Genomic DNA, 17,938 nt, shown 5'->3' with positions numbered 1-17,938 from the left:
TAGAAACAACTAAACAACCAAAGGGCGTCCGTGATTCCCACGGAGGGCGCAAGCGACATGTCCCGGCCCCCGGAGCCGGGGCGGAGCGGCTCATTGTTTAGCCCCTCCACAAACTGGCCCCTCGAAACCCCTCCACTCCATTGCAGGGCCGTTGAGTTCAATTTGTATATAAAAAACCACAGCATTCAATGAGGGGCACGCTGTCTTCCCTGCATCTCGCCTCGGCGTCAAGCTCACGAGCAATTGTATATAAACAAACCGGGCATCTCTTGAGACGCCAGTCGCCGTTCCTCACACGACGACATCTTTCCACCAGCCTCATCAGAAACAGCGCATCAACAGCCATGGGAATTGAAGTAGGAAATGCCTGGGTGGGCGTCAAGGGCGCTGGATCGCTCGACTTAAGAAGTGAGAACCGAAGAATTAATATTAATGCTCAATCAAGACCAGTCTGCTAACTTGCTTCACTCATAGGCGATGTCATGACGGTCCCCACGCCGTCCATGCTGGCGGCCATCTCCAACTGCACCCTCAGAGACGACGTCTTTAATGAAGATCCCACTACGCAGGACCTCGAGGCTCATGTGGCCAAGTTGGCTGGCAAGGAGGCCGGTCTGTTTGTTCTGTCGGGCACAATGGGCAACCAGGTGGCATTGCGAAGCCTCTTGGTCCAGCCTCCTCACGGCGTCCTTGCGGATCATCGCTCTCACATTATTCTCTACGAGGCTGGAGGGTTAGTGATTCATTTTCATTATCGCTTTCTTATTTTTACTCTTGTTGTTTCTATATATCATTAACATTCATCTAAACAGCGTCTCTTCCCTGACTGGCGCCACTGTCAAGCCCGTCGTCCCCAAGAACGGCATGTATCTCACCCTCGAGGACATCAAGGCCAACGTCATCATCAGCGACAACGTCCACGACTGTCCCACCCGCGTCATCAGCCTCGAAAACACCCTCAACGGCATGGTCACCCCCCTGAGCGAGGTCAAGCGCATCTCCCAGTTCGCCCGCGAAAACGGCATCAAGATGCACTGCGACGGCGCCCGTCTCTGGGAGGCTGTCGTTTCCGGGGCGGGCTCCCTGGATGAGTTTTGCGCGCAGTTTGACACTGTGAGCTTGTGCTTCTCCAAGGGGCTGGGAGCTCCCGTTGGTAGCATCATTGTTGGAGATAAGAAGACACTGGAGCACGCTCGGTGGACGCGCAAGTCTATTGGAGGTGGTATGAGGCAGCCGGGCTTCATCACGGCTGTGGCTAGAGTGGCTGTGGATGAGACATTTGGCACTGATTCTAAGGGAAGTGATGGCTTGTTGAAGCAGACTCATGAGATGGCGAAGAAGGTTGAGGCGCTGTGGACGGGCATGGGGGGCAAGCTGGTGCACCCGGTTCATACAAACATGGCCTGGGTGGACATTGAGGCGGCTGGTTGCAGCTTGGAGAAGTTTACGGAGTTGAGTGAGGCGGAGGGATTGAAGGTTGGCGGTGGACGGTTGGTGACACACTATCAGATTGCGCAGAACGGCGACGAGGTGCTCAAGCGGTTGGAGAGGGTGTTTAAGAAGGTGTTTGCTTAGAGGAGATGAGTTGTCATGAATACCTAGCACTGCTGTTCTCATGAGTACATACATATATACACACTATGAACGACACGATGCAGTAACATGAAGTCTATGCAAGCCTTTACCAGAGCACGGCATTCATTCACTGATACTGTGAAGCAACGTAAGCCTTCACCTAATAGCTTCGGTCAATTACACACCGCATGTCACCAATTGCCACCGATCATCACATCCCGTGAGCCCTTCATAAGCCACAACTGCCGACTATTTTCCCAAAACCTGTCCTTGTTTCCCTCACAGCTTAATTCTCGTTTCTTAGACCAAAGACACTAACGGCCCGTTTACCCCAAGGCGGATACTCCGAAGGTGGTCACAAAGGTGAGCGATTGACTTTTCTTGCTGCCAATGATCTTATTTGGATTTACCGTGCCGTTGAGTTTGAGGCCAACGGAAAGCGTCGGATGACCAATTGGTGCCGCCACGTTTGGGGGACGGGATTTCGGTGGGTGATGGTTTGTTGGTGCTTTTTGACGTCATGCAGTTTTTAAGTGTTCGATGGAAGCATTGGAGAAGCCTGGATGGGATGGTAAAGACAATACGACTTTATCCTTTTCCTCAATTGCTTCCTTGGAGACGTAAGAATAGGCGGATTATTTGTGTCGAGGGTAACTTGGTGAGACGTGGGAGTGTTATAACAATACCATGTCTCGTACATACATGCTCTATCCATATATGAAATTCCATGTCATACATCAGCTTCTAAATAAGCATCATCATTTTAAAGAATGGGTGCATACAATAGCGCGTGCGGGGGCTGAACTAGCGCTGAAGGCGTTGGAGATGCTGTGGAGAAGCGTCGTGGGGATTCGAATTGGCATCTGCATGTCTCACGTACCTCAATCTCCTTATGCTTGATTGAGATTCTATTAAAGATTGGTTTTAGAAGGAAGATTTGAAGACATCGTGTTGAAACTGTAGACATAATATGAATGTTTTCTTAAACATTCTATATGTAATTGACGACAGACCTTGGCTTCATCTCAACCACAAGTCCCTGGCCCAAGTGACAACTCCAAAAGCCTCATACGACATACCAAGCCACCACACCCCAAGCATCACAATAGTTCCCCCCGCAAACCGTCAACCACGGCACAAGCAAGTGCCAAGTTGGAGGGTGGACCAAAGACTTGGATTGGGCCATGATGATGCCAAGAGTCATATACTCTACTCTGCTTATATTGATGTAACCAACCTTTTCACTTATATCACAGGTAGTGAATTCCATCATCTTATAAATATCCCCACGTAGTCCCGCGTCTGTCGTTTTGTACCAATCCCTCCTTGATGAGAGGCAGCTGCTGGGAACAAGCTCAAAATGCCTTCACTTCAATCCCTCGTAGTCGCCTTCCTGGCGACAACTCTCTCCGTCCATGTACACATAGTCAATGCCCTCTTCATCAACGGCTCCGTTATCGCCCCGTGCGACTCACCCATTTATTGCCATGGCGATATCCTCCGCGAAGTCGAGCTGGCTCATCCCTTTTCCGACTCCAAGACCTTTGTAGATATGTAAGCTCGTCAAGAAACTCATAAAAAGAGACAATTGGAAAGCTCACATGTAATACCAGGCCCGCAAAGAGACCACTCTCCGAAATCCAAGCCGCCTTCAACAAGCTCAAAAAACCCCTAACAAACGACTCCTCCCTCCAAACATTCCTATCAACCTACTTCGCCGACGCCGGCGGCGAACTCGTCGAAGTGCCCCGTGCCAGCCTCACCACCAACCCGACCTTCCTCTCCAAAATCAACGACACCGTCATCAGGCAGTTCGTCTCCAAGGTCATTTCCATCTGGCCCGACCTCACGCGCCGCTACTCTGGCAGCGCAGTGTCAAACTGCACGTCTTGTCCGAACAGCTTCATCCCTGTGAACCGCACGTTTGTCGTTGCGGGGGGACGCTTTCGGGAGCCGTATTACTGGGATTCGTATTGGATTATTGAGGGGCTGTTGAGGACTGGAGGGGCGTTTGTGGGGATTGCGAAGAATACGATTGAGAACTTTTTGGATTTTGTTGAGAGGTTTGGCTTTGTGCCGAACGGGGCGAGGTTGTATTATTTGAATCGTTCGCAGCCGCCGTTGTTGTCGCGGATGGTTCAGGTTTACATTGAGCATACGAACGACACGAGCATCTTGAGGAGAGCTCTGCCACTGCTGGTGAAGGAGCATGAGTTCTGGACGAAAAACAGGACGGTCGATGTTAAAGTTGGCAATAAGACGTATGTCTTGCAACAATACGCCGTGGAAAATACTCAGCCGCGGCCAGAGTCTTTCCGCGAAGACTTCATCACTGCCAACAACCGCTCCTATTACGCTGCCTCGGGCATCATCTATCCGGAAACAAAGCATCTAAACACATCCCAGATGGAAGATTTATATGCCAATCTAGCTTCTGGCGCTGAGAGTGGCAACGACTACACCTCGCGCTGGCTGGCCAACCCAGCCGACGCAATGAGAGACGTCTATTTCCCACTTCGATCTCTCAATAACAAGGAAATCGTACCCGTCAATCTCAACTCCATCCTCTACGGCAACGAGCTGGCCATCTCAAGATTCTATAGACAGACTGGTAACAGAACAGCCGCCCGCACCTGGAGCGCCCTCGCTGCAAATCGCAGCGCTTCCATCCAGGCTGTCTTCTGGAACGAGACTCTCTTCAGCTACTTTGACTATAACCTCACTTCTTCATCTCAAAACATCTACGTGCCCCTGGACAAGGACGCTCTCGCCGTGGATAGACGCACAGCTCCTCCTGGCAAGCAAGTCCTGTTCCACGTTGGCCAATTCTACCCCCTATGGACAGGCGCCGCCCCAGATTATCTCAAGAACAATCCATTCGCAGTGAGCCGCATCTTCGACCGCGTGTCAAGCTATCTAGATACTCGTCCCGGTGGCATCCCCGCCAGCAATGTCAACACCGGTCAACAATGGGACCAGCCCAACGTCTGGCCGCCGCACATGCACATCCTCATGGAAAGCCTCAACAACGTCCCCGCAACATTCACCGCCCGCGATCCCGCGTATCAAGACGTCAAGCAACTCGCCCTGCGACTCGGCCAGCGGTACCTCGACTTTACCTTTTGCACATGGCGTGCCACGGGAGGTTCCACGTCCGAGACGCCCAAGCTGCAAGGGCTGACGGATCAGGACGTCGGCATCATGTTTGAAAAGTATGATGATAATTCGACCAATGCTGCTGGAGGGGGAGGCGAGTACGAAGTTGTCGAGGGCTTTGGGTGGACTAATGGTGTCTTGCTGTGGGCTGCGGATACGTTTGGGAACCGGCTCAAGAGACCGCAGTGCGGAAATATTACGGCGGGTCATCCTGCGCCTTCATCGTCGTCTTCGAAGAGGAGTGCGGTGCAGCTGGATTTGTTTGATGCGAGCAGGATCAAGAAATTTGGAAAGAGAGCTGGGGGGACGGTGAGGAGGTCGAATGCTTTTTGAGTTGAAAGCTATATATCTTGTGATTATAATCAATTCTAGTCTGAATTTATCTTAAATAAGCATTTCAACATAGCAAGTAACAGAGGTATTGCGTAGCTGAATGTTCAACAAAGTCGTCTCTTATATTCCGTGTTTTCTTGTCTGTATAGAATATAATACCCTCCTGTACGTAAGGCAAGGTCTCTGAAATCGAGAAACTTGAATACATTTCCCACAATTAGACACCTGACACGGCTTGACATGTATGACACTTCTTACCCTTTCAGTGTCATCATCGCCTTCATGATTCATCTCTTCTCTGTAAATGCTAGGAAGACCAGTCAAAAGTCGTGTATAGCCCTAACTATCTTCAATGTATAATGATAGATGTTGGATGACGGCGACTTCTATTGAGAGAATCTGACTGTCTGCAATTTTCGACGGAATATGCTCGATTGCCGAAACTTCTCATCAGAGCTCCCGATTATCTACGACGCGAAGTCGAAAAAGTCGCAAAGATCCCGCATGAAGATCGGAGGGGCTATTTTATTCGGACCTGAGTGGCGAGAATCCTGCTCACTGAGTGACAAGACAGTCCTAAAATCCGTCTTTAGATCGGGTGGTGTTATTGTGACCATAAATCTGCTTCCCACAACGTGGCTAACATAACCTTCCAGCCCCCGATACCTGGATAGATATATGTCAAGTAAGCATATAAAACGTGATAGCAGAGGAATATAGCAGATCTTATAGTAGCAAATGCTAGTAGAAAATAATGATAGTAGCAAAGAGCAGCGATAGCAGCAGATACTCGAGAGATCAGGTGTCTACCGCCTAAATAAGCATCTATAATTGCAGATTAAAGGCTTTCCATCGCATCCGACTCCGATACATAATTCCACCTAGTCGCTAGGCTGCTAGATAGTGTATTCAGGGTGCTGAATAGCAAACATTTTGTTTTGCGCATGGTGAAAGTTCACATAGCTCCATAGATTGTGGAAGGAGTGTCGTTGATTTGATCCAGAAAGAAGAGTAAGAGAGGCATGTATGGGGAAAAAAAATGTTGAATAGATAACTAGGTAAGGAAATATCGTGTCATCATGTCTGTTCTCATCGGCATCCATATCTGTCATTTTTAAGCATCCATCCGTCGACCCAATAAACTCGTGTGCTATTCGTCCACCACATTAATTTAAAACCCTCATCGCGTCGTAAAAACCCCAATACGTCTTCCTCCACATGGTTCATAAGGAAAAGATGAAAAGAAGGAAACCCATACTCTCTCAAGCCAAGTAAATGTAATCTCAGTCGTGTAACAACGTCTGTTATATCTGATCGCTGTCCATATCCGTCTTTGCCGTTGGTTGATCTTTAAAATACAGCCACTCCTCAAATCCCTCAATGCTCTCGAACTGTGGGAAGCTCTCTTGCACCTCCCCTTCTTTGTCAGGATACAGCACCGTCATGGTACGTATGCTTTCTTGCTCATTAGCGGGCAGTCGCCGTCTCATGTAGCAGAAATAAACGTAGAGGACCTGGCAGAGCTGCTTGAGGCGGCTCATAGTAGTACCATCTCTACCATCATTAAGTTGCAATTCAGGCTCGGGTGTCGTGGAAGGGGATACGCGTTCCCAATGGTAAGTCCACATGATTAAGCGGCGGCGGAGAGACATGAGTGTGCGGCCGACTTCAAGAACTAGTTCATGGCAGATGCTAGGGTTGGCAAGGGCCTTTTTGAGCTGGTCGTAGAATTCGAGCTCTAGCTTACGCCCTATTATTCGTGACAATTGGGCTGCAGCGATGATAACTTGTCTTTGCTGTCCATCATCTGGGGCAAGGGTTGTCCCAAATTCATCGTCTATCGGCCCGTAGAGGTCATGAGACTTTGGCCTTAGAGTGTATGTGGCCCACGGAGCCATGTCATCCAGCGCAAGGAGCACATCGCACAGGGTGTCTCTATTCAACGGTTGACCGTAGCCATCCCTAATGCATGTCTTCCACGTATCTTGTCTTTGAACCTTGAGTCCATTGATGAACTGTCGGAATGGATGGGGTATAGGGGAGCAGCTGGAGTTGATGTATACCCAACAGGCGCGGATGTCAAGCTCGTAGAGTATTCCCTGTCTTCCGTATACGCGGATGCTGTCGTAATTTTTTCGCAGTTCGTCCAAGATGTGGAGTAAGTGTCTTATATTTATCTCTGAAGGTAACTCGATTGGTTGACGGAAGCCGTGGGCGGAAAGAGGATAAATCATGTGGAGAGCTATCAAAGGGGTCTCTCGTTAGTAAAAGCTGGAATTTTATTCCTGCACAGGATGCCTCTTACCAAGTAACACGGTGCTGTTTTGTTGAACAAGTTCAAAGAAACTCGCAGGAGCACATACAAATGGCTTAGGGGCACTACTACTGCTACTGGAGCACCGCAAGCAGTCCTTCCCATCTTCTCGACCCTCACACTGGCAAGAAACCACGTTAGTCATACACTGTATAACGGAGTAGGCAAGTGGGTTAAGTGGGTGGGTATGTAGAGAGATCAACAGGAGCCAAGGGTCTGAGATGGCTCCGAGGCGTTCACTTGATTCATGACTTACAATGACTTTGGCCATCTTACAGCCAATGCATACGGTCCGCTCGTTTCTCCTTCTGGTTGCAAGCTGCCGCCCCCCTTCACGCAAAGGCCCAGTGCGTTTCCCGCGAGGCTTCTTTGGAATTGGCTTTCCACTAGTCATACTTACACCACCTCTATCAGCCACCCCATGTGGTGGAGGTCTGGGAAGTAAAGGGACTTGTCCATTTGACGGACGCCTCTTTGATATTCCAGCATTCTGGGACCGATCCTGGGTATGGGCTCCACGGTTTCCATAGGGATAGAGATCCGGATCTAATGGACGATGGGGCCGTGTCATACTTGCAGTCCGAGGACGTTTGCCTTTACCTTTACCCCGAGAGAGAGTACTGGAGTTAGTCTCCGATGAGGGATAACCAGTGCTTGGATCGACACTTGGCGATGGTTGCCAAACACCGGGTTGAGAGGAGAATCCAGCACTTCCAATGGCCTGGATATATGTCTGAGGCTTGGCGTCATGCATCAAGTGGTTTGATTTTCCATAAACGTCTTCCTGAGTATATTCTGGAATGTCCAGCATGGACATATTAGTCACTGCATCCTTCCTGTCGGTAGGATCGGACATAGTGACTGAGAGAGCGTCCTCTTGAGAGGAATAGCTAGAATTGGCGCTTGGGCTGGGCTGGCTGTAGCTAACGGCATGATGTAGCTGCCCTGGAGAGAGGGAAGGCTGTGCGACTGGGATACTTGACAAACCATCGGCTACAAACGTCTGCGATGATCCAGGCAAGGAAAGTGAATCTGAAAGATAATTTTCTGGATAAAAAGGTGTAGCTTTCTTGGCATGATACGGGACATCACGGTGGAGTTCTCGACCCGTGTGCTCATGGCCTTGTGGGGGTCCATATTGTGCCAATATGTGTGTTTCTGTTCCATGTTGCGGCCGATGGCTGCGACCGAGGCTGGACCCTTGACGAGAGGAGCTGAAAGCCCGGTCATCGTTATTGGCTGCACAGGGCTGCTGTCGAGGCCAATCAGAAGAAGAGTCAACTGGGGTAGGAACACCAAGAAAAGAGGAGTTCAATGCAGGCTGCGGGTTGCGCACATTGTTGCTCAGAAGAGAATTATGAATAGCAACAGGAAGAATTGGTTTAACAACTTCGGACGAGCTGGTGCCGCCGGATGTCACAGGGTATTTGTGCGTGTCGTCGGCCTCGGCGGCGAAAGAGCTACGTTTGAGAGTGAGTTAGCCGTAGCAATAATAGGATGCATACCGATAACATTAAATCGCCACCAACTAGTCAGTGCTTACCCATAAGAAATGTCGTTTGGGGCCGCTTCAAGCATGTTGCTTCCTCCGGTGAAAGAAGTAAGAAAATGCGGTTGTAAATCCACGACGATATCTTGGTGAAAGGATTGTGGGAAGGCCATGGCTGGTTCAAGCTCTTTTGTGAGCTTTCTTATCGAGGATAGAAACGAGAGGAAAGAAGATAGAACGGGAGAGAAGGGTTTAACTACTTCGTTGGAGCGTTGGAGTAGTAAAAAGGTCGAGGGCGTGTATCCACACAAACCCATGCTGCCCATGCTGCCCATGCTGCCAGAGCCTCGCCATCTGCTATTAGTGTGGACGAATGGTGCCCAGTGTGTTGCCTGACTGCCTTTCGGTGAACCAGTACCGCGCGCCTTAATTCTCTTTGCATCTCCATCGCTACCTGCATAGTCCTCAAGGTCCCCGTACATCTACTATACACTCCCCTCAGGAACATCACCTCCACCCCCCAGAGGCTCTGCGAGATGACATGGACAGGCGGATGCCAGGGCAAATGCAGGTCCTTTCTGACGATACCCATTGAGGCTGTTTGAGTGTTTCCACTGAATTGCGACAATACAGAAATAGCCAACAGCAACGGGAGGCCCGAGAAACAGTGTAATCGCTGTCAGTCTTTGTTTCGTCCAGTATCGCAATGCGGCTCTGCGTGGTTCCGCAAGTTCTGCGTTTCTAACTGGTTGAATTTCCAGCCCAACCTACGGCGCACCCGCCCATTAGAACCAAGGCGCAACCAGGCGTCGAAGCTTAATTGCGCAACTTTCCAGTCTCCTAATTCTTTTTTATTAATTGAAGAACCCCCTGGGTGTGTTTTCTTGATATCGGATCCCTGTAGAGCGCCTACCGCTGCGCTTTTAGTCCTTGTGGGCTGCCTCGTTTCGCCTTTTTCCTTTGCGCGGGGTGTAGTGTCGCGTATCGTTGCCCGCCCGGTACTCTGCAGGGGGGGAAAGCTTTGCCGGGTCCGAGGCGCAACCCAAGAATTCCTGTCAATGGGATGCCACGTCTTTGATGCTGTTATATTGCTTGCTAGATGGCTTAGCCACCGCTGTAAGATGGACATGGAGCTGATGCACAGCCAGAGGAGCGGTGGGAGAAGAGAACGAACATGATAATCATAAAAAGCCTTGAGAGGTACCTGGAAAGGTAACGATGTCCATTGCTGACCTAGTCACCATCTCGATTAACCAGTGTAAGTGTGTTGGCATGCAGGACGCCTACCAATGCTTGCGGCGCAATCAGTTAGCTGAAGGTGTGGCGTAATGGCCCATTTTCGTCTGTCCACTCTCTGACGGGGGAGCTTGGATCCCCGCCAACAGTCTCATCACAAGGCTGTGAGCTGCAGCTTCGGTCGCCACCGGCGGTTCAAGAAGGGACGGAGCACGGAAGACGAGTGGGCTCCTTGCATTGGACCGAAAACGATATCTGTTAGCCGAGACTTATAACTAACATTACGTACCAAACAGTGCATCCTGTAATTGGCTGGCGTTGGTGATGTGAGCAAAAAAAAAAAGGGAGGGGGGATGGTTGAGGGCATCCTCAAGGCTCTTGGCTTTGCGGAAACAAACTCCTTCCCGCATGTAAGAAGTGTCAAATACGGCCCGGTTACGCACATTGACAGAAAATTGAATGATTCAGGTGATCAAAGGCTGAATATTTTTGGTGCATGAGCAGAAGGAATTAATATCGGCACGGCCGAAGTTGTAAATGCCTCGTGGTTGTATGGATTGCGCCATGACTCGATTGTGTCAAGGATGGTCGTTTGTCGGGAAGCAACCGAGGCTATTCCAGACGATGTGCATCAACCTTGTCTGTCATGACTTTTTCCCCGTAGTTTGACTGCCCAAAGTAGTCGCTGTCAGTTTAGGAGTTGGTATAAGTTGACGGATCACCACGGGGAGGTGGAGTGCCCGGGGTCGGGGGCGGGAATCGTGGGTCCGGTCGTTAGTCCGACCCAAGCTGAGAGCGACGAGCCGAAGCGGGTGCCGAGTTGAAAGAGAAAACTTCCATTCATGGAAACTTTCCATGATGGAGAGGTGGATCAAAGGATCTTCTCCTTCTCAGCTGGTCAAGGGTTCTTTTGTTCTTTTATTCCGTGCCTCGCTAACGGTTTCTCCAAACTGAGCTTAGCAGGCTCGCTCCAACAGCCGGAAGGAAGGGGGATGCGACATTTTGGGAGCATCTCGACGCCTAAACGGTCATTTGTAAAAGTTGCCGAGTCGAAATTGTGTCGTTTTGTCGATTGATAGCGTCATTGTCGTGTTGCAACGGCTCGTCGGTGATTCCAAAATAGTATAGCATAAGTGTGGACAAGACGAAAAGAGTTGGGGGCCAGACTATAAAGGCAGTTCCGCCATGAGCATTAGTCCATTGCAGTCTATACCGCGGAGGCATGTGTGTGTTGTGGTGAGAAGTCATTGCTATTATACAAAAGTTGCTCGGGCCCAGAACTTGGCAATGACTCGGGGCATCTCGACATTTGGTCATGGCCTCCCAGGTCACCAGACATCCCACCGGTGAAGCTGCGACAACTGTAGCATTCACAGCAATTCTATAACAGTCTTTCATCCCCCATGGTGTCCATACGTACCTCGTCTCCAAGCCAGGGACAAGTCCAGACAAATTTGTTCTCCTCTGAGATGCTCTGAAAGCACTGGCAGCCTAAAAGTTCACAACCCCATTGGACGAACGAAATGCCTTTCGACTGGTCTTCTTGTTAAAAGAGATGCCCAGAGAGGCTGTGGCGTCTGGAGGTGGGCTGGTGTTGGTGGCGCGTCCCGCTGTCGGCTACGTATCATTTCGCAGGGATAGGTGGATGCATCGCTGCGCCTCAACCCGAGTTGTAAAGCTGCCCAGAGAGACGAAGAGGACAAAGGCATTGCGCCTCTGAATGTGACTGCGCCAAGCGAGGCTGGAGGTGAGTGAAGTGGCTGCTCGTGATGAATGTTTCTTCCAAGTTGTTTGTGCATGTAGTTGGAAGTTGAGATGAGGTGGTCAAAGTTGGTACCTCAGGCGTTGAAATTTGATACGTCCAGTGTTAGTGTAGGGTAAGTGCTGCCGTCAAAACCGCCGTGTTGGATGCATCCCAAGGAGAATTTCCATGTACCCGCCCAAGTATTAAATGTCCCGAGGGCGGTACCCCGTAATCTGTAAGGTACGGATCAGAGTCCGTGTGTCTGGCCTGATGAATCTCTCTTTGGTTAGTACCCGTCTACCAGGCCGCTACTTTCTAGGTAGACTGTATGCAACATGACTCTTAGCCTTTGATACAATGATGCACGGTCCTATTTTTGCCTTGTGGGCTACCTGTACCTCGCAGTAATAAGGGAGCAATAAAGCTATAGCGGTGTAATACTACGGAGTAAGTAGGTACCTGTATCTTACATGCTGGGCACCGCAGAAGGCAAGGTACTGCCCTACCTCTTAAGCAGGATCAGGCGATTTGCGCATATCATTATTAGTCAGATCATGGCTACGACATCTCGCATAAAATCCCCCTCGCTTGATGACTTTTGAGCGAAAATCAAGAAAAAGAAACAGAAAAAAAGTCTCTCTACAGCTCTTACGGCTAGGCTGGCTGTTCAACACACCAAATGCGAGCAATACGGCGGTTGGCTGTGCCCCCTGCAGCAGGATCGCCCTAATCCGTAGCGCTACTTATGGACCGCTGGAATTGGACGGATTGGGCTCTATGGCGCGATCGGCCGCTTTAGAGGCATTTCGCCCCAAGCCATGCCATCATCAATGAGGGGATTTGTGAGACGGACAGTGATGGGAGATGCTCACGATGGCGGAAATGGCCATGATGCCGGCCTTGGTTAGAGCTTCTAGAAGAAAGTATAAGTAGAGCTGGATTCACCTGGAGGACGAGCAGGACGAGCAGATGATTCAACAAGTCTCAGATGCTTTGAGCGGCTTCTATATTCTTGATACTAGTACCACTACAACGTCATAAACACCAAAAAAGCCAAAATGGTCTTTGGAAGAGATAAAGAGCCCAAGCAGCAGGAGACTGCGGAGATCCCCGATCATCTCACTGACTTACACTGCTTCACCGAAACTGAGGGCGTCGTGACAACCAGTAAGCCACCGATGTGATGAATAAGCCTCATCATTGTGTGTTGCTGTTTAAAAAAAAAAGATACAAGAGATTGCTAATGACATATTTTCTGTCTACTTTGTCTATAGCCATGATGGATCTCCCTGGTTACCGCATCGAGCAAGTCCTCGGCACAGTCTACGGCATCACAGTGCGATCACGTAACATTGGCGCCAGCCTGGGCATGGTCATGAAGAGCATGGCCGGCGGAGAGCTTCGCTGGTTCACCTCCATGCTGTACTCGTGCCGCAACGACTCCATCAGCAGAGTGGTGGAGGAGTGCAAGAAGCGGGGAGGCAACGCCATCATCTGCCTGAGGTTCGATGCCGGTGATATGGGCGGTTTTGCACAGACGGCGGCGTATGGAACGGCGTGTCGGGTGGTCAAGATTGACGATCCGAGCGTCCATGTCCCCCCTCAGCTGCAGGGCATGACACAGTAGCTGGAGCGGGTAGAATCCGGCGCTAGGAGAGGCTGATGGCGAACGAATCATGGCCATCTGGGGGATGATTGTGAGTTGTGAGTTGTGAATTCTGAGCGTCAAGGCTGCGGTAGCCGAAGAGGGTGGTGTGTACGGTAGCCAATGTTGATGCTTCTATTCATGGCGATTTGGGGAAGTTGAATGAAGCTGAATGATTGGATGATTTTGCTATGAGATTTGATAGGTTGCTTGTCTAGTTACATCTGTCTGCCTCATTGGTTCATGTATTTTATACTGATAACTTATTCTGTATTCATTTTGCGCTGTTGATTGAGATAGCCTTACACTTACACCCCATCTGTGCCTTGTATGATCCGCGGCCAACACATAGCTAGGCACCTTTGACCGAAAAAATAACATTGGAAAAAAAAAAAAAAAAAAAAAAAAACGCCGTACATACAGACAGACTTACAGAGAAAAGAGGCAGCTTACAGCCAAACAGGCCAAACAGCTGCAGTGGGCGTCCTCGTATAAGCAGTTTGGCAGCATCCAGACTCCACTTCGGGCGGCGATCCATCATGCGGAGCCGCTAAGACACAGCAAATGGCAGTAAGGCGATGCAATATGGACGCCTTGTTTTGCTGATTTGGCACTGCATCGATCAGATTAGTGCTCCATATCTGATGGACCATGTATAACCGTGCTGCGTACATCTTACTGGGTGGACACAGGCAGAATGAGACTGAGGCTGAAAAGCGCACATCTCTACTAGGTAGTACTGGACAGTATAATCGGGTACACAGCTTATGTACCCTGATAGGCTTATCGTCCGGCTGACCAATCGAGCAGCTCCAGCGCTTGCTCTATGCTCTGGAGAGGCGACAATAGTAAGCTTCAACCTCTGAATAGCAACAACACCAACACCAACACCGGCAATTGACCGTCTTTCTGTCATTGCACCCCCTGCAGTACTCGCCACATCTCAATCTCGATCGATCGTTATTCGCAGGTTTACGATGCTGCGTGATCCAAGGCGTTATTCCATCTAACTGAGACGAGTACACGCAAGCAATCCCCCTTAGGACCGCAGCCCCCCTGCGAGAGCTTCGTCTCCAGTCATGGCGCCCGAGCGATCCCCGTCGATGGATTCGCTCTCGTCCGTCTCGACGACCAGCATCGTCTTCGACCGAATACAGGAGGAGATGGAGAAGGGAAAAGTGCCGCGAAAGGCCCGCTCCAGGCTTGGATACACCGACGTGTACGCTGAGGATCCCCTCAAGGAAGAAGCCTCCGACGACGCCGAGACCGAGGCCTTCCTGGGCTCAACCGGCGCGGGTCTGCAGCGCCGGCCAATGGACAGGAAACTGCGCCGTATCCTCTGGATCGGCGCCCTCATCTTCGTTGCTGCCTGGATTGCGTCGCTCGTCGTCTTCGTCTCTAATGGATCGTACAAGCACGCGAGCGATGTGGAACACGACCCAGATGCCGACTCTCGAGGCTCCGGCAAGCCTGTCACCTTAGAGCAGCTGTACGATCGCTACTGGTCGGCCAAGCAAAAGTCCATCAGCTGGATTGCAGGTCCTAATGGCGAAGACGGCTTGCTACTGGAGCGTGGAGCAGAGGGCAAGGATTATCTCGTCGTCGAGGACGTTCGGTCAGCCGTAGGAAACGAAACCGCCGCTGCTTTGGCAGAAGATGCGGATTCTCAGGTGGCCAAGTCTCGCACCCTTATGAAGGACGCCGATTTCGTATACGATGGCCAGTCCTATGCGCCCCAATGGCTGGAACCTAGCCCGGACCAGACAAAGGTCTTGATTGGTGTTTCTCGGGAGTCAGTCTGGAGACATTCCTTCACGGCCATCTACTTTGTTTTCGACGTCGAGACGCAAACCGCCCAGCCGCTCATCTCATCGGATGCGCAAGCTCGAGTTCAGCTTGCAGGCTGGAGCCCCAGGAGTGACTCCGTATCCTTTACCAGGGATAACAATCTCTATATCCGCCGCCTCACCGGCGACAATGAAATCACCCAGATCACCAAAGATGGCGGCCCAGAGTACTTCTATGGCATCCCCGATTGGGTGTACGAAGAGGAGGTGTTTAGTGGAAACTCTGCAACCTGGTGGTCTGAAGACGGACAGTATCTGGCCTTCCTCCGAACCAACGAGACTGGAGTCCCAGAGTACCCTGTGCAGTTCTTCATCTCGCGCCCGAGTGGTCACCCTCCTCCCAGTGGCGAAGAATCCTACCCTGAGGTCCAGCAAATCAAGTATCCCAAGGCCGGTGCGCACAACCCTGTTGTAGACCTCCAGTTTTACGATGTTGCCCACGGCGATGTGTTCTCGGTCACAACTGGCGACGAGTTTCCAGACGACGATCGCATCATCAATAGTCTCATCTGGGCCGGTGACAATGTTCTCGTTAAACAAACCAATCGCATCAGCGATCATCTCAAAGTGATCCTCATCGATGTCGGTAAACGCGAGGGCAAAACCATCAACAGCATCGATGTCGACAAGATTGATGGTGGCTGGTTCGAGATCTCTCACTCCATGACCTACGTCCCCGCAGACCCCGAGAATGGGCGACCAGAGGATGGATATGTAGATACCGTCATACACGACGGTTATGAGCATATCGGATACTTTACGCCGTTGAACAACTCTGAGCCTATCATGCTCACCTCCGGAGAGTGGGAAGTAGATGAAGCCCCCTCGGCCGTGGATCTCGTCAACAATCTCGTATACTTTGTAGCCACCAAAGAGTCTTCTATCCAGCGCCACGTGTACTCTGTGAAACTTGATGGCTCTGATTTGCAGCCTTTCACAGACATTTCCGCCGAGGCCTATTACAGAGCCTCCTTTTCGTCAGGAGCAGGCTACGCTTTACTCACGTATCGCGGACCCAAGATCCCCTACCAGAAAGTCGTGTCTACCCCATCCAACAGCATCACTTACGACGTTGTTGTCGAAGACAACGCCGAGCTTGCGGACCGTGCCAAGAGACACGAGCTCCCGGTTCTGAAATATGGAACGCTTGATCTCGGTGATGGAATCGTCGTCAACTACCTTGAACGTCGTCCCCCGCACTTTGACCCTAAGAAGAAGTACCCCATTCTCTTCCAGCAGTACTCTGGACCCGGCTCTCAGCAAGTCACCAAGACGTTCGGCGTCGACTTCCAGGCCTACGTTGCCTCCAACCTCGGCTACCTGGTCATCACCGTAGACCCCAGAGGCACGGGCTTCCTCGGCCGCAAGCACCGAGTGCCAGTCCGCTCGCAACTCGGTGTCCTCGAGGCGCAAGACCACATCGCGGCCGCCCGCCACTTCGCTTCCCTCGACTACGTCGACGAGACGCGTCTCGCCATCTGGGGCTGGTCATACGGCGGCTTCACCACGCTAAAGACGCTCGAGCAGGACGCTGGCCGGACATTCTCCTACGGCATGGCCGTGGCGCCTGTCACCGATTGGAGGTTCTACGATAGTATCTACACGGAGCGGTACATGCGTACACCCCAGGACAATGACAGGGGATACTCCCTCTCCAAGGTGTCCAACGCTACGGCCCTTGGCGAGAACAAGCGCTTCTTGCTCATGCATGGCGTTGCGGACGACAATGTGCACTTTCAGAACTCGCTCACGCTCCTGGATAGCCTGGATTTGGCCGGCGTGGAAAACTACGACGTGCATGTTTTCCCTGACAGCGACCATGGCATTTACTTTCATGGCGCAAACCGCATTGTATATGACAGTATGTTATTCTCCCGCTTCCCCTTTCATAACTCTCCTCTTCCCCCTCCACAACTTCATACTGGACATCGTGGCTAATATTTTAATTTAGAGCTGAATAACTGGCTTATCAACGCCTTTAACGGAGAGTGGCTCAAGATCTCGCATCCTAAACCCAACGGCAAGAAGCTATAAATATTTGTTTTTGTTGTTTGTACTTTCGGGCATGGCGTATGTAGCAGCAGCCTTCTTGGATATGGCATAATAGAAATTGTTTTATATAAACGCTATATGATACTTTGGGAGAGATATCTGTGACTGCGTAGAGAATAATAACCCATGGATATTGCAAGATATCTTCTTGATATAGTGCGTCTACTAGTATCTCTAGGTATATATCCCAAAGCAACCGCTTTACTCATTACACAACTCCTCAACTTACACCATCACATATAAATGTAGTCAAGAATCATCTCAGACGTCGCAAAAATAAAAAAGTAACAAAAAATGAATTGCCTATCATACACATTCCGCACCCTCGCAAATTTCATTTCTGCGTCACTCGCCCCAAAAAGCTAAAAGGATTTTTTCTCCTCCATTCTAACTGCAAAGGAAATAGTGAAAAAACAAAAAAGAGAGCTCGTGATTAACGAGACTCTAGAGCCCAAGATCCTTCGCCTCCTCCAGACCATGATCCTTTTTCTTTATCTCTAACCATCATGATTCTTGATGAAGGAGTGTAAAAAAAAAGATGCTCACA

At 50.5% G+C, this 17,938-nt stretch overlaps 5 protein-coding genes across 5 annotated transcripts; 4 read left to right on the top strand and 1 right to left on the bottom strand.

The window, feature by feature from the left end:
* Positions 1-344: 344 nt before the first annotated feature.
* T069G_06536 (beta-eliminating lyase domain-containing protein) lies at positions 345-1,575 on the top strand (the record flags this gene model as incomplete). Its single annotated transcript, XM_056173746.1, has 3 exons — positions 345-408; positions 475-733; positions 813-1,575. The coding sequence occupies 3 exons, from the start codon at positions 345-347 to the stop codon at positions 1,573-1,575; spliced, it is 1,086 nt and encodes a 361-aa protein (XP_056027325.1).
* Positions 1,576-2,935: 1,360 nt separating this feature from the next.
* On the top strand, positions 2,936-5,064 carry T069G_06535 (trehalase domain-containing protein; the record flags this gene model as incomplete). The annotated part of the gene is made up of 2 exons (XM_056173745.1): positions 2,936-3,129; positions 3,189-5,064. The coding sequence occupies 2 exons, from the start codon at positions 2,936-2,938 to the stop codon at positions 5,062-5,064; spliced, it is 2,070 nt and encodes a 689-aa protein (XP_056027324.1).
* A 1,304-nt stretch (positions 5,065-6,368) lies between these two features.
* T069G_06534 (uncharacterized protein) lies at positions 6,369-9,040 on the bottom strand (the record flags this gene model as incomplete). Its single annotated transcript, XM_056173744.1, has 4 exons — positions 6,369-7,306; positions 7,370-7,499; positions 7,635-8,838; positions 8,922-9,040. The coding sequence occupies 4 exons, from the start codon at positions 9,038-9,040 to the stop codon at positions 6,369-6,371; spliced, it is 2,391 nt and encodes a 796-aa protein (XP_056027323.1).
* Positions 9,041-12,905: 3,865 nt separating this feature from the next.
* Positions 12,906-13,474, top strand: T069G_06533 (putative heavy-metal-binding domain-containing protein; the record flags this gene model as incomplete). The annotated part of the gene is made up of 2 exons (XM_056173743.1): positions 12,906-13,014; positions 13,122-13,474. 2 exons carry the CDS (start codon positions 12,906-12,908, stop codon positions 13,472-13,474), a joined length of 462 nt encoding a protein of 153 aa, XP_056027322.1.
* Positions 13,475-14,571: 1,097 nt separating this feature from the next.
* On the top strand, positions 14,572-17,373 carry T069G_06532 (prolyl oligopeptidase family domain-containing protein; the record flags this gene model as incomplete). Its single annotated transcript, XM_056173742.1, has 3 exons — positions 14,572-15,114; positions 15,163-17,200; positions 17,291-17,373. The coding sequence occupies 3 exons, from the start codon at positions 14,572-14,574 to the stop codon at positions 17,371-17,373; spliced, it is 2,664 nt and encodes an 887-aa protein (XP_056027321.1).
* Between the last annotated feature and the right edge of the window lie 565 nt (positions 17,374-17,938).

This window comes from Trichoderma breve, chromosome 4, assembly GCF_028502605.1.
Source record: "Trichoderma breve strain T069 chromosome 4, whole genome shotgun sequence".
NCBI classification, from domain to species: Eukaryota; Fungi; Ascomycota; class Sordariomycetes; order Hypocreales; family Hypocreaceae; genus Trichoderma; species Trichoderma breve.
Note: the sequence above shows the minus strand (reverse complement) of the source record. Positions and strands in the feature narration are given on the sequence as shown.